The 27,107-nt window shown below is 34.9% G+C and overlaps 1 protein-coding gene across 1 annotated transcript in view; it reads left to right on the forward strand.

The window, feature by feature from the left end:
- Positions 1-14,685, forward strand: part of LOC128204382 (ADAM 17-like protease) — a 35,869-nt gene extending 21,184 nt beyond the window's left edge. The window contains exons 11-20 of the mRNA XM_052905799.1: positions 121-231; positions 1,470-1,597; positions 6,033-6,099; positions 6,612-6,747; positions 7,403-7,485; positions 9,816-9,928; positions 10,406-10,484; positions 11,187-11,275; positions 12,104-12,154; positions 14,530-14,685. Coding sequence (XP_052761759.1) covers positions 121-231; positions 1,470-1,597; positions 6,033-6,099; positions 6,612-6,747; positions 7,403-7,485; positions 9,816-9,928; positions 10,406-10,484; positions 11,187-11,275; positions 12,104-12,154; positions 14,530-14,685 — 1,013 coding nt within the window. The remainder of the gene's footprint in view (positions 1-120; positions 232-1,469; positions 1,598-6,032; positions 6,100-6,611; positions 6,748-7,402; positions 7,486-9,815; positions 9,929-10,405; positions 10,485-11,186; positions 11,276-12,103; positions 12,155-14,529) is intronic.
- Positions 14,686-27,107: the final 12,422 nt, after the last annotated feature.

A 27,107-nucleotide genomic window follows, 5' to 3' on the forward strand; every position in this document is an offset into this window, starting at 1 on the left:
TGGTCGTGTTAACATTCAAGTCTCTACATTCACAGCCCGGTCCTACAGTGGAGTGTTAAGGTACTTCAACACTGGATGGTCATGTTAACTTATCTAACATTCAAGTTTCTACATTCACAGCTCGGTCCTACAGTGGAGTGTTAAGGTACTTCAACACTGGATGGTCCTCATCCAAGAATGGAGCAGGCGATACTGTCACCTTCACACAAAAAGCTCTTGTAACAGCTCACGGTAATATAAAAAAATATATTCAAGTCTCTACATTCACAGCCCGGTCCTACAGTGGAGTGTTAAGGTACTTCAACACTAGCTGGTCCTCATCCAAGAATGGAGCAGGCGATACTGTCACCTTCACACAACAAGCTCTTGTAACAGCTCACGGTAATATAAAAAAATATTCAAGTCTCTACATTCACAGCCCGGTCCTACAGTGGAGTGTTAAGGTACTTCAACACTGGCTGGTCATGTTAACTTATCTAACATTCAAGTTTCTACATTCACAGCTCGGTCCTACAGTGGAGTGTTAAGGTACTTCAACACTGGATGGTCATGTTAACTTATCTAACTTTAAAGTCTCTACATTCACAGCTCGGTCCTACAGTGGAGTGTTGAGGTACTTCAACACTAGCTGATCCTCATCCAAGAATGGAGCAGGCGATACTGTCACCTTCACACAACAAGCTCTTGTAACAGCTCACGGTAATATAAAAAACTATTCATCTAAAAATAAAATCTTTAAGCACAGTTTAAGAAGCCTCTTATTATTGAATTATTTCAGGCAAGGCCTTTTGTAATTTAATATAATTCAACAAACATTTGACCTTTTTGATATAATGGTGTCAAATCTTGTCTCACAATCGTTGTTAAATAAATAAGTTTAATTTAAATGGACTTTTCATCAAGACTTGAAACTTTTTGAAGGAATTAAATGAAACTTGAAGCATCATATAAGCACATTTGAAATCATGCACATTTCAAGAACAATAACTGACGGTGGTTCATTTTCCCCCAAATAGCCTCCCTTGTCAGAAAGTTGTCTAGTGAATGAAATACTTTTCGTCAGTATTTAAAAGGTTTGGGTTAGAAGTGAATCAAGCTTATTTAAAGCATTAGTTGATGGAAATAACTTTTAAAGAAGCATTACTCTTTGACCAGTTGAACACAAACTGGTTTCCTCGACAAACATGAATGTTTGAAAATTATTCAGTATGTGTTTGTACCCAATTTAAGAACCATAACTCTATTATGAATTCTGCCTATCGTAACATCCCTTTAATCTTCATTCTGATTTGAGGTTGATAATTTATTAGGTATGAATCTTTGCAATTGGCTGAATAGACTCACTAAGGCGTGCCTAAGAAAAAGTACAAACAGTTTATTGAATACTGCTCCCTGGCCCTTGTATCACATCTTGTATTAACTGTATTCTGTTCTTAATATATAGCTAAATGACCCAAATAACTATTCAGAGTTTGGTTACAACTGGGGCAGTGAACCCGACCCTTCCTCTGGAGACTGTGCCCCCGGCAGCCTCTTCGATAACGGCAAATACATCATGTACCCCTACTCTGTGACAGGTGAAGACCCAAATAATGATGTAAGTCTTTCTTTGTACTTGATTGGTTATCATTTAAACATGGAAATAGGCCTGTTTTCCATAGTTTATCATTTAAACCATGAAAATTACACTGATTCTCAAGGTTATTATTTAAACCATGGAAATAAGACTGTTTTCTATATGTTATCATTTAAACCACGGAAATAAGACTGTTTTCAATAGATCATCATTTAAACCATGACAATAACACTGTTTTCCATAGGTTATCATTTAAACCGTGGAAATAGGACTGTTTTATAGGGATATCATATAAACCTTTGAAATAAGACTATTTTCTATTGATTCTCATTTAAATCATGGTAATAAAACTGTTTTCTATTGGTTAAAAGGAATGTTTTTCCATTGGTTATCATTTAAGCCATGGAAATAAGATTGTTTTCTAAAGGTTATCTTTGAAACCGTTACAATCATTTAAATAAGTCTGTCTGATAAAACATATCTTTAAACCATTACAATCATTGAACAAAAACCGTGTGCTTAAATGATTTTTTAAAACCATTACAATCATTGAAATACGACTGTGTGCTAAAAAGTATGTTTAAGGTATAAGCCATGCAATACAATACAACTCGGGTAACATCGGGTAACATCGATATATATCGCCAATCGCCGTAACAGATCGCGGCGAACATCGGACGTATTCGGCCTGTACCGTATGTTGCTATTTTTAGAAGCAGAAGGTATTTCCCATATTCATAGGTCAAATAATGGAATTTCTACATCGTAGTATTTGGAAACTCGGTGATGTTTTTCTCATGAATATACGTTTAAAATAAATAAACTCTAGAAGAGGACGGCTGACATTTGATTGGCATATTTTTAATATAAAATAATTTATTATACTTTGCGACATTTATTTTCTTTTTGTTTCTTCCGGATTTACATATCTACTTTCACTTTAACTCATCCGGTTTTTGCAGTAAATTTTATCATTGAGTTTCATTGGTCGAAATTTTGATTGGCTGTTCAATCGCGGTAATGAAATTGCTTGGGGAAAATAGTTGCGCGGTTTTTTCATTCGATCTTGATTGTCGTGACAGTAAGTTGACTTTAAGATATTTTTCAATTTTACAAGGTGCTTAGGTGAGGCTTCCTTTAGGTTTAGTTTTGATTCATGTAGGCATTAATAATGTTGCCAAAGGAGACAGTGTATCTTTTATGTGTAGCGCATTTGCGGATTTGGTTTGTGCTATTCGTAAACAACATCCAAATATCCGTGTGATCATATCAGCAGTATTCCCTCGGCCGGTGGATGATGCGTCTACAAAGAGAGTTATTGTCAGTTAAACTCATATTTGGAAAAGACCATGGCTAAGGATTTGAACTTTTTATTTATTAAATCGTATAGACCCTTTTGTTTTGAGGGGGAAATTTAACGTCATTTATATGCACGATGCGGGCTTACATTTAAATTTCGAATGTACAAAACGTTTGAGAAATTTTTTTCTACGTGTGATTTCTAACTTGTGAAAATTGAGAAGTAATTATAAAGGGAAGAGTTGTCATGGTCTTTCTGCCTTTTTAATGGTTATTTATTTTGTTTTCTCTGTAAAATTTACTTGAAAATCACTTAGTATAATCAGTATTGATTGGTAAAGTAAAACGACATCTATAATTGATATTTTGGATTACAGGGGTTTTCAGTTCATTTAAGGTAAATATGGTTGCTACAGCATGACGTATTCTGCATGTTGCATGTGTGTTTGTTAATGTAAATATCGTGTTTGTTGCTTTTGTGTTATGAAGTTTTATCTTTTCTCTTGTTTTGCTTTTTGTGTTGCTTTTGTTGGGCTTTGGTTGGCGAATTTATACAAATGTGTGTTGAGTTATTTCATTGAAATGAGAATTATTTGTATTCCAATTTATGTCACGACGGAATAAGCTATATAAACATGACTATCATTTGGCGTTGTTCTTATTCCCTCTAAGTAAGTGTTTTTCTTTAATATCTAGCTACATAAAGAGCTGAGTATAATTATGATACATCTAACAATTTGAGTCATTACAGTAAAACATGCGTTATTAGTGAATTATACGCGAAAGAGAAGATTTTCTGTCGAAAAAAAAACAAACTGTCAACAACCAGCATGGAATTGGGATATTCAGATATTCGTGTCAAAGGGTAATAATTGTAAGTAGACCTTGAGCAGTTCTGTACGTTTTGTATGTGTTCAAAAACGTTTGTGTTGTGTTATCTTTGGAATTCTTAAATCATTTTTATAAGCTAAATGTTTAGACAGCATGTCCATATTTGTACATATACTTATACATGTACATTATTTATGTATATGAGTATGTAATATTTATTTAGATTATTTTATCTTAGAAAAATATTAGACTTAAAATTTTGTTTAATCATTTTAAGTGATTTGGTACGTGACCTATTTCTAACATAACATCATGCATGTACATACCCGTTCTTTGTTCACAAAATCCATGTTTTTAAAGTTAACCTGTGAGGAAAAGTTGTGCGTGGTTTGGGGCTCAAACCTACGACTGCTTGGACGCTAGCAAAACTCATTTGCTTGGTGTAGGTCTCATCAAACCCCCAGACTGTCTAAAATCATTATCAACCATGTGCACAACAATTACATATTTTTGTCTACCACACCTTACCCTTGGCTAAAACGGATATAAGTGGATAATGTATAATACTTGTGCATTTGGATTTTTACGGTGGTAGTTTCTGCTGGTTAACAAACAGAAGTCTAATATCTTTCAGGCAGAATAATGACTGAATATTACAAAGTCAACAACAGGTTATGAAGAATTCTCCAGCCTACATTAAATATTTTAGAGCGGATTTGACAACCATGTCTATCCACAAGGCCGTTGCTTCTGATAGTGATGATGTGAGTATTTTATATAAAAAATATTTGACTCGGTGTTTGTAATATAACACACTGTATTCAATTATCAAGTGGTGGTGGTGGTGGTGGAGGTGATGGTCGTGGTGGTTATGGTTGTGGTGGTGGTGGTGGTGGTGGTGCTGCTGCTGCTGTTGCTGCTGCTGCTGCTGCTGCTGCTGATGATGATGATGATGATTATGAATGTTATCAATAAATTTCATAATTTTCATTATATGTATCAGCTTGTTTTTCAAAATATAGTCGAGAAATTTTAAACAGTTTATATTTTATTTTGTATATGTATGCCAGTATAAGTATTTATACTAATTATTAAGAAAGGTTTTAAAGTACAACTTTTTTCTTTACAGTACTAAACATTCTTGATGGCTAAAGTACCTGAAGGAGCATGAAATCCAAATCAGCATTAACTCAGCATTGAGTAGTTATCATCTGTGCACACTCTACAAGTACAAACGCATGGGAAAACACCAAACTTCAAATGTTGAAGAGTGAAGATTTATTGTGAAAAAACTAAATGTTAGAATACCAATGACAAAATAAAACAGATGCTAAAACATATAGACATCAAATTAACCACAAAGGTTGTTTACAAGTTATTATAATATTAATTGAGAACTTTCATATCATAAGTAAAATGCATTTATTTGAAAGAGTACATTTAAGTCCAATTTTATATTTTTTCGCAACGAAAAGGCTGATTTTTAGCATTTTATTAGCTATAAAAATGAATGGTTACATGACATTATATATATATTCTTCAAAACTGGACGGTAAACTATCATAGATTGCATTTTAAATTGTTCAATAGACATCACAATAAATTTCGAAAATGATTTCACCAGCTTGCCTTAGATTTAACTATTTTTATGAACTTTATAAAACTGCTAGATATTTTCAAACATCGAAAAACTGCTCCATTCTGAAGAGCCTCAAGATCAATCAAAATGATTTTTTGTCCATTTCTATCAATATTGTGTTCGTTTTAACTAGCATATAATCCATCCTAGCATAGTATTTATCCTATCGTTTTATCCATCATAGCGAAGTTAACTACATTCCTATACCGAAATATGTCCGGTTAACATATAATAATAGTTTTACGACACTAACCTAGAAAAAGTAGGCCACGGCCGGAAACATATATGAGCAATTCTCTTCAAAATGTACTCCGTGTAAGCTGCTGTGTTTTTACTTAAAATCTCATAAAAATTTATGTTAAAAGGCATCGGCAAATGATAAACAAGTTCTTAATCGAAAAACTCACATGGAAGCATTCACATGAGCTATGAAAACCGGTGGTAATGATTGTTTTTCAAGTAGAATCGGTTTGCAATTTTAAACACTGTTTAATTTAAGATTCATCTTGTAAATAATTTACTCCCACCGGGTGTATCACCAACGGACAACTTGATATAAGATAAGTGATATTTAATGTCACTTTCACTGGGGCGTATCAGTATTACCTATCCTACAATATTATCTATCATAGTGTATTATACATCCTAGCATATTATCTATATCTCGGTGAAAATATCACTTTTCAGAAATTCTCACCATGCAGTATCAAATACATGAATGCAGTTTTATCAAGCAAATCCTCCTGCTTTGTGGGTGAGTAGTTTTTTGTTTCGGAGATTAATTTATTTTATATCTCTCGTTAAAACTTAAATCTAGCTTTCAGTCAATGTTTTACTCATTTGAAGCCCAGAAAATGGTCGACCATGCAATGTTTAGCAGACATCTAACAACTACATTTCTCTACAAGATATAAATCACTTTGTTTTTCAAGCTGTCATGTATTCTATTTGGGGGGCCACAGCCATGCACCTTCAGTAGGAAATGGGAGTACCAGGCTATAAATTTACGTCAGAGTCTTAGGTTTTCTGCGTAAGAGAAATACCTGCTGTAGTCACAATATGTATGTTACCACAAATGAATACATTTTTCTGTATTTTGCAATGTTATCATCCGAAAGTCGCGTCAACACAAAGTTGTTTAAGATTAACATAGAATAAACGAAGATGCAGATGTAGAGAGAATTAGCTTGCAGCCCTATTTTACAAGGGTTATTCATGGATCAGCGTTATCATAAAAAAATAATGTCTCTGTTGTTTCTGCTTTAGTTGCGCGAGGTGAACAACTTTGTGGAAATGGGCGTGTGGATGGGGAAGAGGAATGTGACGCAGGGTTTCTTGGAATGGTCAACCAGGACACGTGCTGTGCCAATGACTGTACTTTGAGACCAGGAGCTACTTGCAGGTACACCTGTTTTCTTTGCAAAACATCTTAGGTAGTTCACATTCAGTGAGGTGGACAGTTGTGTAGGAATGGATGTGTCAACAATAAGGGAGGAAATGAGTTATTGGTATGTTTGTCGGCCTCGTTCCCCAGCAGAGGAACTTTTAATGAACAGCATGGACAGGATTCTAATCACGAAACACATCCAGTATGATAATATATGCTATATCAGCTTGCCTCTTAATAAACCAAGCTGAAAGAAATGTTATTTTAGGTAAAATAAATAATAAATATAAGTTTTGAATTAAATTACTGTCAAATGTATAGGAAATGATTTTAGTTTACCATCAACTGTAAATTTATTTTTTAACATGCATTCTTTATAGCCAAATCAACTATTAACCTTAACCAGAGTTGAAAGTGGTCCGTGGTACATTGTTTAGGTTGCCGCCTTAAACACAAGAGGTGGGTTTGATTTCCATTAGGTGTACTTTCTCATGGCTCCTCAAAACCTCTGTACTCGATTCTGCCCAGGGAACGGATTAGAGAGTGATTTTATAAGCTATCAACTTTCGTCATTAACAAGCTAAAACAAATGAGCATGTACAAAACCAACCTACTACATATTTTATTTTTTGCATTTCAATTTCATTTCCATATGAATGGTTTCTTCCAGCCCTTCAAACAATGACTGCTGTACAGACAACTGTTTTTTGGCCCCGACAACTGTAATCTGTAGAGGAGATGTGGATGGCTATTGCAAGGAGAAAACATATTGCGAATATCCTTTGTCTTTGATGTCACAAAATACATTTCACACATTGAACAGTTTTGTTTTGACATATCTACAGTATAATAAAGAAACATAGTTATTATTTTTTGTTATGGATGCAGCAGATAAAAATTGCAGAAAATTAAATTGACTTGCATAATGTCAATATTTTGAAACTTAAATCAACAAATATCCTCATATTTCATTTGAGGCTGTGCCACTCGTGAAACATTCATTTAGATGCTCATTCGTTGGAATACATTACGTTCTTACACTAAAATTAAGAAATATCCTCTATACTTCCCATCTTGTTAACACCTGAAATTAATATTTCATTCGTTGCTACACCACTTTTGAGATAAAACTTTTGGTGCTCACTATGTGAAATATAATACAATCTTAACACAAAAACAAACAAATATCCTCCATTATTATGTATGCATTAGATATCATGGTTTTCTTTATACATATATGTCTTCACCGTAAGCATAGAAGGACATGGTTTGTATAAACATCAAAATAATTTTAAGCCTCATCATGATTCAATATAGTTCCCACTTTTCCTTGACTGCATGAACTGGGAAGGGTCTGAAATGCCCCGACAATGAGACCAACAAGGCTGATGGTACATTATGTACTGATGGGTAGGTATAGTTGTTATTTTATTTGTGACTTCTTCTGCAAAAATCGCTAATGCATAGAATGGAAATCTTATAACTTGCCATCTTTTTCTGAGGTATCTGAGCGATTATTCAAATCTATTTAAAAAAAATATTATTCAGTTTCTTGCATTGTAATAAGCTTGTTCTGTTATTTCTTCACTTAGATTGAACTTGATAATAAGCTACGTGTTTTGATTGGCCTGTATATTTAACTGCATAGACTTACTGCGGCATGTCTAAGAAGGCATCAGATTGAACTTAATTTTAAGATAAGACTCTTAAGTGTTTTGATTGGCCTGTATATTTAGCTGACCAATAAGCTTAATGGAATCACTGAGGAATGTCTTAGAAAAAGAATGAGATAAATATTGAATAATGGCCCAGCCAGAGCTAAGCTCCCAATTGCATCAATTTAGGCCAAAATTGTGATATTTGTCTGGCAAATAAAACTGGTTGAAACAATCTATTACAGCCTATGCATATGGGCAATCATTACTGTGCCAGTTTGACCAACATCAGTATTACATCGAATTTGCTTTTGCGCCTTCCTATGTTCATACAGCAAGAAAGAGCTTGAAGAAACAGAATCAATCCTTAATGACTCAACTGTGAAAAAATGACCGGTATTAACATGTGGGCCTTAATATGTTTCATTGTTACCGCTACTGATTCATCGTTTTTCATTATATGTTTACAGCGGGGCATGCCTGGCGGGAAATTGCGTAGGATATTGTGAATATCGGGGACAGATCTCATGTGTGTGTAAATCTGGTAATATAGAACACATTTTCTGTTCTTTGATAGTGACTATACTAGTGTTATACTTATGTGAAAAACTACAGAAACAAGCTCAGTAGCAAAACGTTTAAACATAAACCCGGTTTAATGGCACTGGGTAAACGCCAAAGACATAGAACACAAAAACAAAATATCACAAACAAGAAACATGGAAGAACAGCTCAAAACTCCACAAACAACACAGTGCATACATAATATATATAATAAAACTAGGTATGTTTATCAAGGATTGTTAGGTACCGTCTTGGAACGGTCAGTAAAATGTAAATTTACCTGGGGGTTTAAACCAGTTTACGTGCACAAACCTCACTCTTATCCCCACAACCCTAAATAAAGAAAAAACGACGTAAGAGGTAAATCTTATTAAAGTATTATGCTTGTGCATGATTATTGAACATTGTTTTGTGACAGTGTTATGCCTTGTTACAAGGAAAGAGGTCTGTCTCAGTGATTAGCTATATTTCAGCCATAACTGATTCATATATTTGTCGCCCTTATAGCTAATTTAGATTTATTTTATTAATTAATAATTACCAATGACTCTCAGATAAGGTCGTAGACAAATGTGAAAACGTAGGAGAGAGAGATTAATTTAGGGGTCCGTCAGGTAAAGGTGAATAAAGCTGTCACCAAAATTAGAAAAATGGTTTTGATTGATATCTTAAATTTATCATATTTTACTAGTGCACTTATTAACATTAGCCTAATATACGATTTTAGTGACTGTTATTTACTCATACCTTCACATGCTCCATTTCTTACAGTGTTACTTTAGACCGTTTCACTTCCTTATGTTCAAACAGCTGAGAATTACCTGTTTTTTTTCTGAGCACTTCTTACATTTTTGTCATTTACAGTTAAAAATTCTTGCAAGCGATGTTGCCGTGCAAACGCCGACTTTCCGTGTACGGTGTACCGCAACGATACTCTCGCCGATGGAAGATCTTGTGTCCAGGGATATTGTGCTGCTGTATGACATACGATTTACTTATTTCATATCATTCTGTTGTTACATTTTAAAAAGATGCACCGAACTTTACTGCAATGTTGATCAGTATGTGTATTAGCTGTGCAACTATTAATTTTGATGCCCATAAAGATTGGGCTGAATAATGGCCCTTGCTTCTGTGACAAATGTTAGTTTAAACATTATATATTTTACAACGGTTGTTATAATGACTTAAACTAAGTCACTCTTGTTGGCACGATGTTTCGCGAGAGTGTGGTCTTTTTTTGTGGGGGGAAACGGAGTACTCGGAGAAAACCCACTTGGCCGGCTTGGTGACCACTTACCAAACTCACATGCGCCCAGGCCGGAAATCGATCCCGGGTTGCCTCGGTGAGAAGCCTATACCTAAACAAATGTTGTGTCCAACGTATTTCTAGTTCAATTTCGCATCCGTAAGATTTTCATTTAATTATACATGTTAGTTGTAATTGTTTACAGGGTGTTTGTATCAAGGTCACAACGGACCTTGTAAAGCGACTGTGGGACTTGATTGATGAAATCAGCTTCGACTTTCTTGGTAAGTGATTTAAGTTCCAGTTACTTAAGTTATAGCAATGAAAGTAAACATTTATATCAATATTGTACATTGTGTCTTACTGTTGTGTATTACAAATTCTACAAATTTTGTACATAAACACATTCACTTTTTGTCACGGTAAGTAACATGTTATTACATTACAACATTACAAGCAATTCAGCAGTCAACATGGCAAAAATAAAGTATAAGGCAATCTTAGTATATAAGGTACAGTGACGTTTAAGACACATGACAAGCGATATACTTGTGCAGGTGTCAAATGAATTTGTAAGAACAATTTATTTCTCAATAATGCAAGTATATTTTCCTTTTTTATTTCCCCATGTGTGGAATTGGGTCGATGATCTCCAATCCCAAATCAAACATACAAAGATAAACAAGAAAATGCATGATATAAATTACTTTATGTACACAATTCTCTTCAATGAAATTTAATTATTGTTTAAGAGCCCTCACTGATCCCATTTGCAATATCTTAAATATGAAACAAAATATTAAAAAGATATGAAACTAAATATTAAAAAAATATGAAACAAAGATATTAAAAAATATGAAACTAAATATTAAAAAAAGGAAAGTAAATAGGTAAGAAGTACGTTAATTTTTATTTAATCAATTTTATTTCCGGAATTACGAAAGTGTTGATTAGCAAATCAGTGAAAACATATGATTTTTTTTCAGTTGAATCATTCAAGACCAACATGGTTGCTTGTGTGACAGGGTTCTCCCTCATTATCTACGTTCCAATTTGTATCATCATTTGGTGTGTGGTAGGTATCCTTCTAATATCTCAATCCTTGACATATGTACAACAATTTCTTCAACAATAAAAAACGCTTTATGTTAATATTTATATGAAAAACTACAGAAAGAAGCTCAGTATCCAAAGGTTTAAACATAAACCCCGTTTTATGGCACAGAGTAAACGCCAAAGACATAGAACACAAAAACAAACAATCACTAACCGGAAACATGGAACAACTGCACAAACTCCACAAACAACACAGTACATATATACTGTATAAAAACCAAGGTGTTTATCAAGGAGTGTTCGGTACCGCCTTGGAACGGTCGGTAAAATGGAAATTTACTGGGATTTAGGTTTTGTAAAAATATCACACACTGTATTTGTCACTTCTAAATTTTAAGTTTTATTTTGTTTAACTGGATGGCATTATTTCTTTCCTTCCCTAAAATGTATTATGGACCGCTGACACTGTTGAGTGTGGCTTTCCATTGTTCACAATGGCAAAAAAGAAACGGTTGAATTGTTTGTGCATTATTTGGTTTGTTCAATAAAGACTACCTTAAGCACTTTAAAATGGTTTAAATGGTAATATTAAATGTTGGTATTATATTATTATACACCTTCCGGGGCTGACTGGCCTGCCCTTACAATGTTATATGACCCTCAGTGGTGTGTTATATATCCTAATTAATGTCAGGGTATTGAATCATACAGGTCAGAGAGTATGTGAGTTATGTCAGTTAGCTCAGTTGGTAAAGCAACTAAACTTCAAGCAAAGGGTCTAAGGTACGCTTTTTAACATGCTGTATACCTTTCTGAGCCTGTGACATTAATAAACTATCCATTTTAGGACCGTCATCGCAAGAAGAAATTGGAAATAGAGAAGGTGTACGTGAGAACGGTACGTATATCCGACATCTTAGAGACAGCCAATGATATGCATCACTGAGGCATATACATCCATTGAAAACAGTGTATAAATAGTTTTTACTGTGAGATACACAAGATCCATGATTATAGTTGAGAACGTACCATGTGAGGCCCTGATAACATAAATTTGTAGATGAACTTGTTTGCAAGCCATTGCCAGTGTGTCAGTTGATTGATAATAATATATCTGAATCATTTAATTATTAGGGCCTCAACTATTTTAATCATTGATGGGTGAAATACAGCTTATCTGTGAGACAGGTCTCATTCCTTTTACCATCAGCGATATACCCATTTAAAGAAATGATGCCTTTCATTAAGACTTGGTTTTTAACGTATTTGCATTTATGCTTTGTTTAAAAGAGAATGGAAAATTATGTTAAATTTGAGAAGATTATATACTCATGGATTACACGAAAATGTAGACAATGGAATTACACATGGAATCTTCTACTCTTTGTTCGGTCTGATAATGCCAAAACTCTCTTATCAAACAGGGTTCTTGGTCTGATAATGCCAAAACACTTTTATCAAACAGGGTTCTTGGTCTGATAATGTAAAAAAAACTCTCTTATCAAATAGGGTTCTTGGTCTGATAATGCTAAAACTCTCTTATCAAACAGGGTTCTTTGTCTGATAATGTCAAAAAAACTCTCTTATCAAACAGGGTTCTTTGTCTGATAATGTAAAAAAAACTCTCTTATCAAACAGGGTTCTTTGTCTGATAATGTCAAAAAACTCTCTTATCAAACAGGGTTCTTGGTCTGATAATTTCAAAACTCTCTTGTCAAACAGGGCTCTTGGTTTGATGATGCCAAAACTCTCTTGTCAAACAGGGTCCTTGGTCTGATAATGCCAAAACTCTCTTGTCAAACAGGGCTCTTGGTCTGATAATGCCACAACTCTCTTATCAAACAGGGTTCTTGGTCTGATAATGCCAAGACTATCTTATCAAACAGGGTTCTTGGTCTGATAATGCCAAAACTCTCTTATCAAACAGGGTTCTTGGTCTGATAATGCCAAAACTCTTATCAAACAGGGTTCTTGGTCTGATAATGTAAAAAAACTCTCTTATCAAATAGGGTTCTTGGTCTGATAATGCCAAAACTCTCTTATCAAACAGGGTTCTTGGTCTGATAATGCCAAAACTCTCTTATCAAACAGGGTTCTTTGTCTGATAATGTCAAAAAAACTCTCTTATCAAACAGGGTTCTTTGTCTGATAATGTCAAAACAAACTCTCTTATCAAACAGGGTTCTTTGTCTGATAATGTCAAAAAACTCTCTTATCAAACAGGGTTCTTGGTCTGATAATGCCAAAACTCTCTTGTCAAACAGGGTTCTTGGTCTGATAATGCCAAAACTCTCTTGTCAAACAGGGCTCGTGGTCTGATAATGCTGAAACTCACTTGTCAAACAGGGCTCTTGGTCTGATAATGCCAAAACTCTCTTGTCAAACAGGGTCCTTGGTCTGATAATGTCAAAACTCTCTTGTCAAACAGGGCTCTTGGTCTGATAATGCCAAAACTCTCTTATCAAACAGGGTTCTTGGTCTGATAATGCCAACACTCTCTTATCAGGGTTCTTGGTCTGATAATGCCAAAACTCTCTTGTCAAACAGGGTTCTTGGTCTGATAATGCCAAAACTCTCTTGTCAAACAGGGCTCTTGGTCTGATAATGCCAAAACTCTCTTGTCAAACAGGGCTCTTGGTCTGATAATGCCAAAACTCTCTTATTAAACAGGGTTCTTGGTCTGATAATGTTGATACTCTCTTATCAAACAGGGCTCTTGGTCTGATAATGTTGATACTCTCTTATCAAACAGGGCTCTTGGTCAGATAATGTCAACACTCTCTTATTAAACAGGGTTCTTGGTCTGATAATATCACAACTCTATTATCAAACAGGGTTCTTGGTCTGATAATGCCAAAACCCTCTTGTCAAACAGGGTTCTTGGTCTGATAATGCCAAAACCCTCTTGTCAAACAGGGTTCTTGGTCTGATAATGCCAAAACTCTCTTATCAAACTGGGTTCTTTGTCTGATAATTCCAAAGTCTCTTTACAAACAGGGTTCGTGGTCTGATAATGTCTTAACTCTTTTATCAAACAGGGTTCTTTTTCTGATAATGTCAAAAACCTCTTATTAAACATGATCCTACCTATGTCTGATAATGTCAAAACTCTCTTACCAAACAGGCGTTTTTGTCTGAAAGTGCTGAAACTCACTGATCAAACAGGGTTCTTGGTCTGATAAAACAGGGTTCTTCAGCAATTTCGTAATACATATGTGCACTTAGTACAGTGTGTTTTCTGTGTTTTTTTTATTTATTAAAATATATTTCCAGGATAGGACTCTAGCCAAAAACAAGTGCCTTATCAACCGGACTGATATGCTCTACTCCTCACGACCCTTGACACTTAACGCCAGCGGTCTTATGGACAACTCATATCGACCACCTTACAGTAGAAACCAGATACAACCATCATCTAGTATAGCTTAACTAGTGTTTGGTCAAAAGCATTTTTACTTCGAAGAGAATCTAAATACAATTCAACACTAATGTATTCCGAACTAATTATTGTAAAACAGTGCACAAGTAAGTACGCACATACATATAACTTTCTCCTGTGAATTTAAAGCATTATAATCACTATTTGAGGGCTAAGCACAAGATGAACGTAACCCCTTCTATGTCTGTATTGGGTTCAGCCCTCCTATTGAAGTATCATCAACTTAGCATATAAAGCCTTAACAGAACTGTTATTATTCTATTTAAATGCTCAATTTGATATGTGCTTGTTTGGCAATTATTGTTTACTTATTTGTTAAAAAAACCCAAGAACATGGCTTCATCCATCATTAATCATATTTGTTTCATATTATAAATCAAAATATACCTTACTGTGTTAATATTAGTATATGATCAGTTTCAAGAATTATTTTTGTTTATTTTTGAAGGGTCATTTTTATCTGTAAGGTATTTAATAACTTAAGTATACAAAATCAAAAGTTTTTCATTTTTATTTAAAATGATCCAAAACTGTTATGCAATGACCGTTTTTGTTTAATATCACCAAGGTACAGTTAGAAATATATCAAATACACATGTATAAACACGAACTCTTTGCTAAGAATCTTTTTCTGAATTCGGTAATATTTTAATAATTTTAAATATGTTTAAATGCAGTCAGAGTGATGATGCCATTTATCATTTGCAATGTTCTTATGTGTTGTAATCTGTGATATATACAGTGTTTACAAGTTCTATAAGTTGTTGTAAAGACTTTACAGATGATTTCATTCTACAACATGACCTGAATGTAGATAAAATTTACGATTATATTTTATTTATTTTTTACATTTGTTTTGTACAAATAACGAATACATTCATTGAATTTAAACAATTATGATCAGTTATATGTTATATACTTGGGTATATTGTGTGTTTTAAGTACTGTAGAACCATTTTAGTTTTTTTCGTGTTTTTTTAGTGAAATTCAGAGTAAATATGTATTTTGGGACATCGCTTCACGTTTGTTAGATTCTAAGTCTTGTAGATTTTTAGGATCTGACAACGTAGCAAATTTTCAAATAAGCTATGAACCTTTGTTTTCTAATTGAAAATATCATTTATATAGAGCTCCATCCATAGAAAATTAAAAAAATCAATAAATTTGAAAAATTGTAATTAAAATGCAATTACTTCAAGTTAAAGAACCTTAATAAAAATATCCTGAAAGATTTAGTGATTTAAAAATAAACATTGGGGAATTCCCTTCAAAAAAGACTTTTAAGACAATTTTCAAAACCTTTCAAAACCTTTGAATTAAAAATGATTAAATATTATTTCACAATATTTTGTCAGATTTGTTCACATGTGAAAAAAGAACAAAATATCAATACTTACAGTATGTCGTGGGGTGAGTGCTAAAAGGTTCTAAGTGACATTAAATACAGAAACAGATAGAACCTTTTCCTTTTCATTCATCTATGTGAAGCCAGCATTATGTGACATTTTACTTAATGGTAGGCAAATATTTTCTGAACACCTTTTCAATGATTTTTTATTATGTTGTTGTATAAGTCTGTGATAAAGTTGTTTTATTATTGTACTCACCTCACGGCGGCCAAGGAAACTTTACTATTTCAAAACAAATGATGTTTAATTCATACCTGAAATGGTGCTGTTATGTTGTTTAAGGTTTATTTTTATGGATTAACAGAGTACATTTTTGTGTACATTATGACAGCATCAGTCTTATTGTTTCTATTGTTGTATGTACCAGTTTTATGATATTTTGCTTATAATGCTTAAAATACATTTAATTCGGGTTACCTGATCCTACCTACGAGAGGGTTCTTGGTCTGATAATGCCAAAACCCTCTTTTATCAAACAGGGTTCTTGGTCTGATAATGCCAAAACTCACTTATCAAACAGGGTTCTTGGTCTGATAATGCCAAAACCCTCTTATCAAACCGTGTTCTTGGTCTGATAATGCCAAAACTCTCTTGTCAAACAGGGTTCTTGGTCTGATAATGCCAAAACCCTCTTGTCAAACAGGGTTTTATAGGCAGTTGGAATTTTTAAGTGTATGTTTTAATATGTAGATTAAACTCTTTTAAGCTTTATACAGAAGAAAACTTTAACACCTTTCTCCAATGATGACAATAAAGTTCTCACAAACCAGAAACACGGAACAACAATACAAAACTCAACAAACAACACACTATAAATATAATATATAAAACTGGGTGTGTTTATCAAGGATTGTTAGTTACCGCCTGGGAACGGTCATTAAAATGTAAATTTACTGGGCTAATTATAAAAAGCATACTTACCCTACCTTTTTTGAAAAGGATGTAACTCTAACCAAACCATGTTTGGCCAAAGTATAAATTTTGCTTTTTTGCATGTAATGGATTGATGTCTTATTTATATAAATATTTTGCAGTTTTTTTTCTCGAATGCATATAGATTTAGGTTGGTTGTTACCGTACTTAATTGTGATGCTTATGTCTCTCAGCAATCTGAGGCCCCATTTTTTAAGCTTCATAGTAAAACTTTACCAATAATTAGCAACAATTTAAATTCACTCTTATTTTAATCAGATGTTTTTATGCGTTTATAATTTCGACATTTTCTTGCTTTTTATCGTATTTCTGTTGTAAAGACCTTGATAGTGTTCCATTTTTAGTTTATGTATTTTGATAATGCAAGTATTATAGATTTTAAAATAAAATACTATCCAAATGTTTTGTATTATTCCTTTAGTTAACAGAGTCGAACATTTTAGAAGCCCGTATTTATGGTGAACATTATCTGTATGGCTGTCATACAGTTGCGATATGAATGCAAGTGCAATTTCGAACCGTTTGAAATAAAGTCAGTCCCCATACGAGTACAGGAGAAGACGTCCTAGTACGAAGTCGTACCATGTTTGGAAATATAAAAATATAGAACGAAAAGTGTAATAAACTTCGCCAAAATTCGGAAAATATGACACTAAATACCTGTGATACAGCCTGTGATCTTGCCATGTAATAGCCCACACGTGGCATCTATACAATGGAACACGCATGGGGTGAATTCTCCTAATCGTGGAATACTTCATAGATGTAATGCACCAGTCAATTGTAACCACGGCCCCCAAGGTCCGGAGAATAGCGGGGAATTTGACTTTCGCTCCAGCCAATCCCAGGTAGAATCCCCGCCATGCAGAGATAAACTAATGGCAAAATCCCCGCCAAATGCCCCCGCACCCCCGGGACATCCTAGGTAAGTAAGCCCATTCCCCGCTATTTTAGGCGCGAAAACAAAACCACAGTAAAAACACGGCCCATTTCCACCGCTGTCCCCGGTGTACCCACGGACCTTGGGGGCGTGGTGACAATTGATTGGTGCATAATACTTCTCATGTACCCATTCAAACAGCCTTGGTACGCGCCCATCGAAAACCTGTCTCACCCATTCACCAGCACATTAGTAGCATATACCTAAAACTGGCATGAAACAATCCTCATAGACGAGACATCAATCAACTATCGAACTCTTGATGGTTGACATATTATGTATTTTAAATTGTTGGAAGATTTTATCACCATTTAATTTATTGAAAAATGCACAGGTCCATAATAAATGTATTGTAGAAGACCGATCCGTTGCATGTACCAAATTACAGCAGTCTCGGCCGTGTACTCGTTATTAATGAATATGGTACACTCTAGGCTTAATTGAGAATATTTACACCTCCTTAACCAGTGTGTGTATACCAAATTGCGTGATAAATTGCGTCATAAATGCGACGTCGGAAGGCAACTTTTTGTTTCGAATGAAGGCTTTAAACAAAGATTACTTTACTATTTATTCACCATATTAAATGAAATATAGCGCAGTCTATGCCGCTTTCGGAGCCTCGCCTTCTGTCTTTTACCAGCGTTTGATTGAGAGTTTAGTTTTTTAAAAACACTTCGACAAACCTTTTCACAATACGGCCGTCTGACGGAGCACTGTCAAAACATTATTTTGGAAACAGGTTTGTCGAAGTGTTTGATGAAACTAATCACCTTATCAAACTTCAGTAATAACACGAAGGCGGGGCTCTGTAAGCGGCATAGACTGCCCTTTGTTTTATTTGAAGTGGTGTTGTAAAAGAAAAGTTATCTTTGATTTAAGTCTTTATTTTAGTAAATATGTTGCCTTCTGACGTAGCATATATGACGTCATTCATCACGTGGTATATACACATTGTTAAGTTAGGTGGTGTATCATTCTAAACTCGTTTGGCTCTTTCTTTGGTACCAAGCATATGGGTGAGACTACAAGATTTTTAAATGGTTTAACAACAAAAGGACCCGCTACTCTGCCGGTCAAAATTTCTTTATTGATTTTATCGATAACAATTTCTGGCTGTTCTCTGGCCGATTTAAGATTAGTGGCTTCCCTACCCAGGAGTGGGCCCTGGTATTGCAGACTTAACCCGTGTTTAAACCCGTTTTCTAAGAAAATTGCCTCCTGTTCGTCATAGCAACATAAGTGAATGTGTAGTGCGCTCAAATCGATTGATGAAAGCGCGATGTCCCAAATATTTTGGTTAGAAATGACGTGGGGTTGCTCCCCTAATGTTGTCATTGAATAAGGTGGGTTGGCGCCCGCTTAAGGCTGATACGGGACATTGCATTGTTGCAACGTAGTAAATGACTGGACGCGCGGTTGGACGCGGTTAGATAATGTGCATGCCGACGCTGAGTGACCTTGGCCGCAGGAAGAGCAAATGTGCCGAAACCTATGAGTTAGGACACATGCAGTTACCCATATTAAAAAAATGGCATACTCTCGCCATTCTACTTGGCAAGGTTCCCCTTGGGCCGAGGGCAGGCGTGGCAGCGGCCGGCATTTACATACATCGCCACCATAAGTCCGTGTTAATATGTGCCCATGATGAGGGTTCGAACGCCTGTCGTAGCCTAAACTGTTCGTCGTAGCTGCGCCACGCCAGCCCGCCCTGGAGTCCGCTCATTCCCTAATCGTCCACATGTATTTCAATTGTTCGGACGCTTTAGATGGATTGGCCTGAATGTGGATGGACATGTATATTATAAAAGCGTCGGCCCATTCCTTGATCATACCGATTTTGTCCCTACATTCCCTCGGCCTAGAGAGCAGCTGGCCTTCCGCCGTCAACTGTAAAGTTGCTCCCGAACAGAAATCGGTAAGCTCGAGCGAACCTTTCAGTAGCAAACCAAATTTACGAATTCTCCCCTTCTGATCTGACTTCTAATTAGGTCGGGGACGTGGGCTGCTACGTCGTCGGGGCTAACCTAATTGAACTAGGCCCCGCCGGCTCGCTAGGCAGATGTGTTATGGGGGCAGGCAGGAGAGGGACGGTGCTACAAGTTCGTGGGAACTCCCCGCTACCACACCACACCCTATGTTTAAAGATTGATTTGTGTTTAACACATTTGATCTTTGAAGAATCTCTTCAAAGTCAACAACATTTTTATTACCTTCCGACATGCCGTCAAGCGGGTTACTCATCTATAATAATAATAATTTTCCGGTATTTTACCACGTGTTGATCCTTCAAAGGCTAGAGAGAAAAGAACGTGCTGGGCTAGTCACGTGATCAAGTAATCGGATGACCGGAGCGTTCCTCATATCGATTTCCGGGCAAATACGTGTGTTTACCCGTATCTAGGGAGTATTTCCGAGAAATCGTAGAAATACAGAAAACAATTTATTCTGTCTTAATAAATGAAATTATTTACATTAGTAAATAATTTTTATTATCTTAAACGTTTCGGCGTAACGCCTTCATCAGTAGATATAAACAAACAATATAAACAGGAAGGTACGTCAACGTCAAATACCTGCCGCACGTCGTTTGGCGGCGAAATACGTGACGTTGCTAAATATATATAGATTCTATATATGATAAAGAAACATACAAATAAACATAATAATTTTATTATTATTATGGCTCATTAAGTAATACAATAGCTTATTACTAAAAGTGTAGTAAAAATCGTAATGATAGGCAAACATAATATAATAATGTCGTTTTTTAGTAATTTATTAACAAAACTGGAAAGAAATAATACACCTTTGGTGTATTTCAGGTTATGAATGGCCTGATTGGTGTCATTATCGGGATTATGAATGCAGTTGGGCTCGTTAAAGTACTCTTGCATCGGACTCCACACACTTAGACCAGCCCAACTGCGTCCATACCTCGATAATGACAGCAATCACGCAATTCATTCCTTGAATAAACACATATCAAACGAACACAAAATATTCATTTTGGTAATGTTATATTCGAATAATCAAACGAAAAAATTACCGAATATTCAATAATAAATAATCGTCAAAAACTATATTGATGTATGGTTAATACGTCGCTAGCGGATTCTGTTGAAATGTACAAAAATACATTTTCTACACATACTCAAACCATCATTATATGACCAGTCGTAACGAAAAGGTACCAATACTGACGGGACTGTAACGTGACGATTCTTATAATGTATATGTAGAAACAACATTTCAATACCATTGGAATCACTCGTGTATTCTATCAATTCAGTTACCATTGTCATTTTCATTAATTTGGTATGCCGATTTTTGCAATCGCAATTATACATATTGTTGATGAGACAGTGTAAAGATATGAGAAAAGGTATTGTAAATTCCCTTTTTAGGCATTTCTCGGTGTTGGAAACATGAATACGTGTTATCAAAGCAAAAATTATAAACCTTATTCGCAAGAATTTCTAGTTGTTTTTGATACGAATCGCACAGAATGTACCGTTTAAATCAATGCCTACCTTCTCGACTTTCGCAAAGTTCAACTAAAATACAAAGCAAAATAAATCACGTGCGTAAAAAACGCAAAACATTTTCGGCTGACTTTTGTTTCGAGCCATTTAAGGCTTAGTGTTAGCACAGCTTCAATCGTCCTCTGAGTTCCTGGTTAAGCTGAAGTATACCTGCTTCCATGCGAAAGGTCAGGTATCTACGCCGTTTGCGGTTGTCTCTGTGTACAGCTGCGTCGTTGTCGGATCCCATCAACATGCAATACACGTTAACATGTTGTCCGGCTATATCATCAGAGCAAATAATTGAACCACTGTCGCCCTTTTTACCGAATCGCTCTCCAGAAAGTAATTTATCCTCGACAACAACGAGTTTGTTTTGAAGTCCGTTCACGAAATACTCTGGAATGGTAATCTTTCCTAGTCCAGGTTTGGATTCGGAGCCCCAGATGTGTACCGCTTGATGAGTTAAATCATTAATACTGACTGGGCTTCTTTCTTGAAATGGAAACAAAATGCTCTGCGTTCTTGATCCTTCACTATCTTTCAACTTTTTATCATCTTCTGGAATCGTTATGTTCGGATGAATATGAACAGCAGCTATATCAAGCTCTCCTCTATTTACCATTCGCCCTCGCTCCACTAGTCCTAGGATTTGCGTCATTTCGTTGTTATTCATTTCTGTTATCAGATCGACTGAGTCCTCGAATAAGAAATGTCTTGCAGTGTGTGCATACAGTTTTCGTCCTTTCTCAGTGAATCCACCTAGAGTTCTTCTCAATTGGCCGTTTCCCTGACCACAGCTGATTTTACTCCCGATTGTACATGTGAAAGGTTCTAATTTGAAGAAACCATAGTTAATCTTGTATTTTGTAATGCCTTGCTTTCGTAACAGTCTTTTAAGTATTTCCCTGTTTCTTTCTTCGTCATTGTCAACGTCTTTGAGTGCGCGTTCGTCTATATCGATTTGGAGTTGATTTCCTTTCAGACCGCATCCATAAACATACCTGTTTGAGCCCAATATTTTGCGCGCCGTCTGTAGAGAAAAAGGGGTTAAACCAGTCATAATAAGTATATGAAAACGCACATAATATTTTATCGAGTATTGTGACGAATTTTGGTCCTACGGTGCGATGGCAGATGTACCTATTTTGGTAATAATCAGAATACAAAAGCAAACTGCATACCATTAACATCCTATTTAAATGGAATGCAACACTAAATAAGGACATGCATTATCACAATAAACATATACCTATATTCATGTTTCGGTTTATGTTAAGCTCAAAAGTGATTTATTGACAACGCTTCGTACTTTATTGTTGAAACTTACTCGTTCCTAAACGCTTTATCACTGTAATTAATATTCCAAAACACTATTTGGTTTAAAAAAATGAATTTAATAACATGATGATCCCTGTTTCAAGTTCGGTAAAAAAGCAACACAAAATTACCTCTTCATCAAGCTGGACATCTTCATCAGGTTTTTCATCAAGAATACCCCACATCTTTTTGCCTGATAAGCAGCTGCTTTTAAAAACATGGCGAGCCTCTTCTATCAATTCAAGAACGATTTCTTGATCTTCCGACGAAATGCAGTATCCATTCTGTTGCGATGAGAGTGCTTAAAAATAAATAAGTAAGATTTGTTTGGGTTTTTTTTTCTACAATGTAACTATTGGTAGCATGATTGCTAATACGATTTTTTTTGTTTAAAAGATAACAAAAGGTTCTCGCAGTGATCGTCTAATTCAACGGTTAAGTTGATTTTGCATTTTGCTCTCTATCAATCATTTTGAAATCTCAAACTCAATTAGAGCGTAATACCTTTTTACCAATAACGGAGGTTTTCGCATTTACAATAATAAATGCAACAATGCTGTGGTGATTACTCATATAATTGCAGTATTAAACCATCTTTAATACTTGCAAATTTTAAATTTTAAACTCCGGTATGTTTACGCTTGTACAGTTGCTTTAGTTCGCTTAAATATTGTTTTGCTGTCAAATCTACATCTCATTTATCTTGCCTGTGCTTCAACATGTTTTGATAGATAACTAATTATGTCAAGAATATGTTGAATGATTATTCTCTAAAATGTCCATCACCTTAAGTAAATATGAATTGAATGGTACGGGACTGGCCACACATGTTTGTTTGTCAGACAAAATAGTCTCACCACTTTCATCTGGAGATTGATGTGTTCCAACATCGTACGGATAATGCCGTTTACGCCTTTGGTTTCCATGGGAACGTAAATGGTATTTGCAATCATAGCCGTTATAGCCGTTTGTGGCAGGTTTCTTGTTCAGCTTGAACATGTTCTGAATAGCCGTCAATACGTCCTGGAGAGATTCGAACATAACTTGCTCTGCAACTTCTACAACCCTATTGTAAATGTCTCCGACAAACATTCTTTCAATCTCCTTCATATTTTCGACATTCACTTTACCTTTAGCATTGCCAGTTGTGCTAGAAGATATCAGAAATGACCTGTTACAATTGTGATCACATTGGCTGTATTTTTCTAAACAATCTTTATCAACAAAATCTATCCTAATATGACCGTTTTTAAGAGTTGAATCTTGCCTTGATCGTTCATCAACAGTCATAATTTGTTGACGCGGAGTCACATGATTGACGAGAGAAATCATTTTTTTGACAAACAAACTTCTTTCCTCCGTATCTCTCATTTTATAAAAGAATATGTCAATGTTTTCAAAGCTTTTCTCTGATTTTGCCGCAGGGGCTTTGTTATGTACTTCAATTTTTGCTTTCATTTTCTGGCAGTTATTTTTTAATTCTTGAGTCCTTCTAGAGAAGTATCTTAGTTCTTGGAAATCTGTCGTATCATACGTTACTTTAAACATATCCATATTTCTCAATTTTGAAGTTGCACATGGGAACTTAACGGCTTGTTGTAACAAAAACAGCAAATATAAAATACTTATATATATATTGATATCTTTCAAAAGATAAAGTAGTTTATATTATAAACCTTTCAGATGAAGCTCTACACAAAAGGCATTGCTAGAAGAAATTGTCATGATTTAATGAAACGTTTAACATCATGTTTACTCTTTCCCTTCAATAATTAAGGCACCAAAGTCCATGTAATTTAATCATTCAAAAGTTCGTTTAAAGTCGATTCACATCTTATTCGAATGGCCGCTCTAGGCTAGGCTCGTCATGCGATCGAAGACGGAAGTCCTTCTTACCATAGAATCAAGGTAAACAAAAGATAACCCGCTTTAGAATACACTTCATGTCAGGCCTAAAAAAATATGTCTGTTTCCTGTAACCCGACCGACCGTAATTTTTTACCTCCGACCGCAATTTTTTATGCCCCAAAATTCCAAATTTTAGCGATCTCTGGCCTGTGATGATAACGATAATTTAAATAATTTAGATGTGTCCGAACTCGTCGCATAGTTACAAAAGTTGAAACAATGGCAAAAAGCTTATTGTCTGTGACATTAAACTGCAGAGCTTTCTATTGTTTTGAAGCACAGATATCGTAAATGACCCGAAATTGACGCATCATACATTTGTAGTATGCGTCAGTTTTGACCCGGGAGAATTTCGGTGTGAGAGTCGGTATCATCTGAAAGGAGCCTCAATGCATGATCTGAATGCTTGTTTAACCCGCAAGAGCAATTAACACCCGAAGTGACAAGTGATTATCGATCTAGAATCTGATCGGTAACCGTGTCAATTAGCAGCACTCAAACTCAATAACGTAATATTAACTCCGCCCATTATGCAAATTAACGGATACCTTCCACTTTTTCGCTAAGTTCGATGGTTTTGAAAAACAACAATGCTAAGATATATTTTGTTCATTTATTTTAAGTTGTTTTATTATATCTCCGGTTAATTAAAAAATATATTTTAAGTTTTTATTAACAGAAAAATAAACATTTTTCGCAGCACATGGTCTAAAAAGCGCGGGAAACAGGTGCACGCTAACTTCCTGCCAATTTAAATGAAAGTGAAAGGAGAACTTCGTAAATCGTTGTCAGTGTTAGGTCCAACCCAGGTCTTGCTCTTAAAAAGGATGCATTCTACAACTGAAATACATATACAATGGCTGTCAAGCTAGTAGTTTTAGCCTATTTAAGGCAGAAAGTTTGAATTTTTAAATAATTCCCCTGAAATAAACATGATTATTGGATCATTCTGACATTTTCAAACAAATATTAAAAAAATATTAAAAAATCCCTACCTACCGACCCATCTTTTTTTCAGCGTGTTACAGGAAACAGACTTATTTTTTTTAGGCCTCGTGTAGCACTAACTTACAGATATGGTAAATCACGCATACGAATATTAAAGTGTGTTTTTTTAATACCACGTTATAATTTATGACCCAAGTGGTTTTTGTATGACGAGGTATAATACGTATTAAAGATCTTCTGAACTATATGATTAAAAACTTAAAAGGCCTCACCAAATTGATAGCTTGTTCATTGGATTTTTTCCAAAAAATAAAGGGGCGAGCGAGCGAAATGATAATAAGAATATTTGTTTTGCATTTAGCAAAAAGAGGAGCGAGCGAAGAGCGAACAAATATATACAGTGATTTAACTCACTTTTGCTCACATTTTATTCACTTATTAACTAAACAATGATATTGTAAACAGTACAAGGATAACATCCAGTGAAAGAATGATAACACTAATAAATAATTATATACAAATATTAATTTTGAGATCAAACAAATCAAACAAATGCTTTTTGAGATCAAGCAAATGTATTTCTTTAAACTTTTTCATAAATGAGAGAACTCAAAACCACAGTTTTCCGGTTTTTTAAACCTTTTTGAAAAGTTTTTTCCAAAATACCCTATGCATGGCTAATTTAAAGCCTGGAAACAAACGCCAATGGTCACAGCCACCTGCCCAATGGCATTTCCAAATCTAGGTTTTCCACTTCTCCTTAGGAAAACTTGGTTAAAAATAATTCTCTATAAAAATACATTGTCATATCTCATGCCAAATGCAAATGACTAGACAAGGTGACTTGAAAAATAACTCACAAAATGAATATAGGCATTTGCAGTCAAATATAAACTACAGCTATCCCTCTTGCTTTGACTACACGACTGGCCTTGGTAGCCATTTAAGTTCTGGAATATAATTTACAAAAAACCTACTCCGTATTGAAAACCATTTTAGCTGATTTAGTTTGATTTTAAGCTTTCTCAGAATTTAATGCCTATCTTTTTTTATATTTGCAGATTGTTCTTATTTTTTTGAGACACCTTGTTCAAATTGAGACAAGACATAGAAAACATAAACATATATACAAAAGACACTTTTACTTCTTTTGTACTGCAAATACTGATGGTGACTAAACGAAATTTCGTTCATGCTTTTGAAAAATGGAGTTTCATCAGTGAACTTACAACAGTGGAAATATCAATTTGATATTTTTCTGCGAAATAAGGGGTGTAAATATGAACTTTTAGAACTGTTTTTAAAATTCACTGTAATTACCCCTTGATCAAAACAAAACACTTCACTTTTAACATAAGATAAAATTTATTTGGAAATAAACAACTTACTATTTATTAGAACAATTGTTATCCCGTTTTTCTAACGTTTTC

The sequence above is a fragment of the Mya arenaria genome, chromosome 10, assembly GCF_026914265.1.
Source record: "Mya arenaria isolate MELC-2E11 chromosome 10, ASM2691426v1".
Taxonomy (NCBI): domain Eukaryota; kingdom Metazoa; phylum Mollusca; class Bivalvia; order Myida; family Myidae; genus Mya; species Mya arenaria.